Genomic DNA, 4,038 nt, shown 5'->3' with positions numbered 1-4,038 from the left:
TTCACCCCAAACATTTAATCAACCTTATCCAGAATCCAAACCTTCACAACCCAAAAAATAAAGGGAAACTAGAGAAATGGCCTCCTCCGTTTCCATCTTTGTGGGGCAAACTGGACACAATCAAAATTATTATTACACCCATAATCCTAAACCCCTTTGCAATGATACCTATCCTCTACAAGGAGATTGACTCCCTCGTGGTAAAATTCCTTTAGGAAGGCAAATCTCCCAAGAATCTCGACCAAAAGAATCCAGCAGGCTAAACACTGGGGGTGGGGCCAATCAAATTTCCTAACTTCCTTGCATACCACAATGCCTTCATAGTCAACCAAATCATATACCATCCTCAAAGAGAGAGGAGGGAGATTCCAAGATGGGTCAACTTGGAGGAAGCCCTTGCTCTTCCCTTCCCATTGGATTTCAGTCTCTTGATGAGCCCAAGTATCAAAAGGCCTATCCAATCGGGTCTGATTGCTCCAGCAGTTTCACCTAGTTCTCTAAAACCCCTGAAAAAACATTTTAAAAAAAACAAAAAATATTATATATATATCTACATTGGCCCACATTAGTAGAGAAAATATTCTACACTTAACTAGTGGTGAATGAGGGCAGTGCTACTTCATACGTAGCTTAATCAACCCAAGACAGATGTGATTATGTAAAGTAGCACTGTCCTCAGAATTTCCTGGAGAAAAGGGTTCACATTTGAGCTAATGTGCACCCCCACAATGCCTTGCTGTTGTGGGTCAGAACTGGAGGTGAACTTCCAGCGATGGCTACTAGGTGGCCTTGTGGAATGCGTGACTTGGCTGAAATGGAGATCTACATCAAGCGCATTCTATAAAAATAGCACCACTGGTTCCAACCCACCAAAAATCAACACAATTGAAACCGAACACAAAACAAACTCTAGAGCAGATCCAATGGGAAACTATGTAGGAAAGGGTTAATACAGCATTAAAAGCAGCGAGCAAATGACAAACCCTATTCTTTGTACTAAATAGGGCACTATGGCCACCGGAAAGAATGCACAAAGCTAAAAGTATCCAGAGCCCATCATGCCAGAGAGGGAAAGATCCTCGGGTCTCCCACCCACAGCTCTCCCTGCGAGCGCAGACATGTTACCGCCACAGTCCATGCAGATTCTGGAAAGAGGCAACAGTCCAACATGAACATACTGCAGTTGTACCAGACTACCACACTAAAGGACAGCAGCCCACTAAGCCCCAAGAAGAGACAGCTTCCCGACACATACCCCCACTGGAAAAACCAACCACCGCCATCCCACAGAATCTGGTGGAGCTCCATATGCCAATCCCACAGGCTAGAAAAAAAACACACGATGGCGGGACCCAAGCTCTCTACAGAACTGGACACACCTGGAAACCACTAGAAAACGACCTAAACACACTCCACCAAAACACTTACATAATGGTCAAAACATGAAAGTCCGAAAAACCCCCAGAAAAAACACCACACGGTACACCATATCACCTGAACGTTGCACACCACAAGCTAACCCACAACCAACTCCCTTCTGACCTTGGTCTACTCTAGATAGAAGCCAGTGGTGGATAACACATCTGGCAGCCACAGGAAAGTGTGGTGCCATTCCCCAGATGCTCTCCACCGCCCACCTAGTCATTCTCCTTTCCTTTATAACCTCCACCCTACCCATCTTCTCTCCTAAACCCAGCCAGAAGGCCGCCCCAAACAAGACCTGAATATGGCCTGCAAGGGTGAGCACCAATGCTGCACGTTAAAGCTATCCACAAGATGCTAGTAGAGAGCGTTAGATGGAAAGCAACGGGAAAGTGATTTAGAGTATTAGAATAGCCACCTCTAGTTCAAGATGACTGACGATCAGCTGAACCTCGCCAAGTAACTGCCACACCCTTGGCTTCCCAGCTGCTGTCCTGCTATCCCGTTTACCTGCCGACACGTAAGTCTAAAAGGCATTAAGGGAGCAACATTGCCCTCTGACATGTGTGTTGTTTCTTTGAAATACCTAAACAAACACACATTTCAAATCTACACTCCTGTCGAGGAGTTTGGTTCTCTGAATGCCCTCTTTGGCCACCAACATCAGCACTGGTCCTGGCCACCAACATCAGCACCGATCCTCTTCAGCACAACTCAGAATGAGCCCACACTATGTATGCAGACCTACCCCAGCCACAAGTGTCATTATATACCAACAGCGCGGCGCGCTCCTTACCAGGTCGTCCTGTGGGGTGGTGACCGGTGAGGTACCTCCGGCACGGACAATATAATCTCCAGTCGCTGCAACAGGGGGCTGCTGAGGGTGGGTAGCAGGCTCAGGGATGCTGGCGGTACCAACAGGCGCAATCATTCTGGCGCGCTCCGCCACAGTGGCATGCTCCACCTTGACGCTGGCCATAGGTTCAGTCACCCTGGTAGGCTCAGCCACAGTGGCTGGGCTGGCAGGCTCAGGCATGGCAGCTGTCTCAGCCTTAGTGGCTGGACTGGCAGGCTCAGGCATGGCAGAAGGCTCCACCACAGGGGCTGGACTGGCAGGCTCAGGCATGGCAGCAAACTCTGCCACAGTGGCTGGACTAGGTTCAGGCATGGCAGCGGTCTCCGCCACCGTGGCTGGACTGGCAGAGTCTGGTTCAGCCGCAGTGGTAGTCTCTATCCCGCTTGCAGGCGCAGTGGCTGGACTGGTAGAGTCTGGTTCTGCCACAGTGGTAGTCTCTGTCCCGCTTGCAGGCGCAGAGGCTGGACTGGCAGAGTCTGGTTCTGCCACAGTGGTAGTCTCTGTCCCGCTTGCAGGCGCAGAGGCTGGACTGGCAGAGTCTGGTTCAGCCACAGTGGTAGTCTCTGTCCCGCTTGCAGGCGCAGTGGCTGGACTGGCAGAGTCTGGTTCAGCCACAGTGGTAGTCTCTGTCCCGCTTGCAGGCGCAGCGGCTGGACTGGCAGAGTCTGGTTCTGCCACAGTGGTAGTCTCTGTCCCGCTTGCAGGGTCCCTGGCATTGGCTGGATCTGTTGAGCTGGCATAACCTGGGTCAGACATTTCAGAAACGGGAGATCCTCGGATCTCTATCAGGAGAGGCCTGGGGGCCGGGGAAGGCCGCAGCTCAGAGACAGGCCTGGGAGACGACGGCCACCTTAGAAGCAAGCAGTAGAATCTCCAGTCGGGCCTCTGCGGGGTCAGAGGGGTCCCAGCGAGGCTACTGCGGGGCCAGAGGTGGCTATAATCGGCCGGCGGATGGCTCCCAGCGAGGCCCTGCTGGCAACAGCTCCAACGGCCTCACTCCACGCAGGCCAGGCCAGGGTTCCGAATTCCATGGCTGCCAGGCGGCGGCAGGCCGCAGGCTCGCGTGCCCGGAAAGGGCCAGGCAGCTGCAGGCCGCAGGCTGAGAGGCCCACTCCCTGCTGGGGCTGCAGGCCGAGAGGCCCACTCCCTGCTGGGGCTGCAGGCCGAGAGGCCCACTCCCTGCTGGGGATGCAGGCCGCAGGCCGAGAGGCCCACTCCCTGCTGGGGCTGCAGGCCGCAGGCCGAGAGGCCCACTCCCTGCTGGGGCTGCAGGCCGAGAGGCCCACTCCCTGCTGGGGCTGGGGCTGCAGGCCGCAGGCTGAGAGGCCCACTCCCTGCTGGGGCTGCAGGCCGAGAGGCCCACTCCCTGCTGGGGCTGCAGGCCGCAGGCCGAGAGGCCAGGCCGCAGGCCGAGAGGCCCACTCCCTGCTGGGGCTGCAGGCCGCAGGCCGAGAGGCCCACTCCCTGCTGGGGCTGCAGGCCGAGAGGCCCACTCCCTGCTGGGACTGCAGGCCGAGAGGCCCACTCCCTGCTGGGGCTGGGGCTGCAGGCCGCAGGCCGAGAGGCCCACTCCCTGCTGGGGCTGCAGGCCGAGAGGCCCACTCCCTGCTGGGGCTGCAGGCCGCAGGCCGAGAGGCCCACTCCCTGCTGGGGCTGCTGGCCGAGAGGCCCACTCCCTGCTGGGGCCGCAGGCCGAGAGGCCCACTCCCTGCTGGGGCTGCAGGCCGCAGGCCGAGAGGCCCACTCCCTGCTGGGGCTGC

The 4,038-nt window shown here is 56.1% G+C and overlaps 1 protein-coding gene across 1 annotated transcript; it reads right to left on the bottom strand.

Moving 5' to 3' along the window:
* Positions 1–2,152: 2,152 nt before the first annotated feature.
* LOC138526568 (uncharacterized) lies at positions 2,153–3,034 on the bottom strand. The gene has a single exon (XM_069637352.1). It carries the CDS (start codon positions 3,032–3,034, stop codon positions 2,153–2,155), a length of 882 nt encoding a protein of 293 aa, XP_069493453.1.
* Between the last annotated feature and the right edge of the window lie 1,004 nt (positions 3,035–4,038).

Source organism: Ambystoma mexicanum, chromosome 7p (assembly GCF_040938575.1).
Source record: "Ambystoma mexicanum isolate Mex_15411 chromosome 7p, UKY_AmexF1_1, whole genome shotgun sequence".
NCBI classification, from domain to species: domain Eukaryota; kingdom Metazoa; phylum Chordata; class Amphibia; order Caudata; family Ambystomatidae; genus Ambystoma; species Ambystoma mexicanum.
The sequence above is the reverse complement of the archived record's forward strand: the minus strand, read 5'-3'. Positions and strand labels throughout refer to the sequence as shown.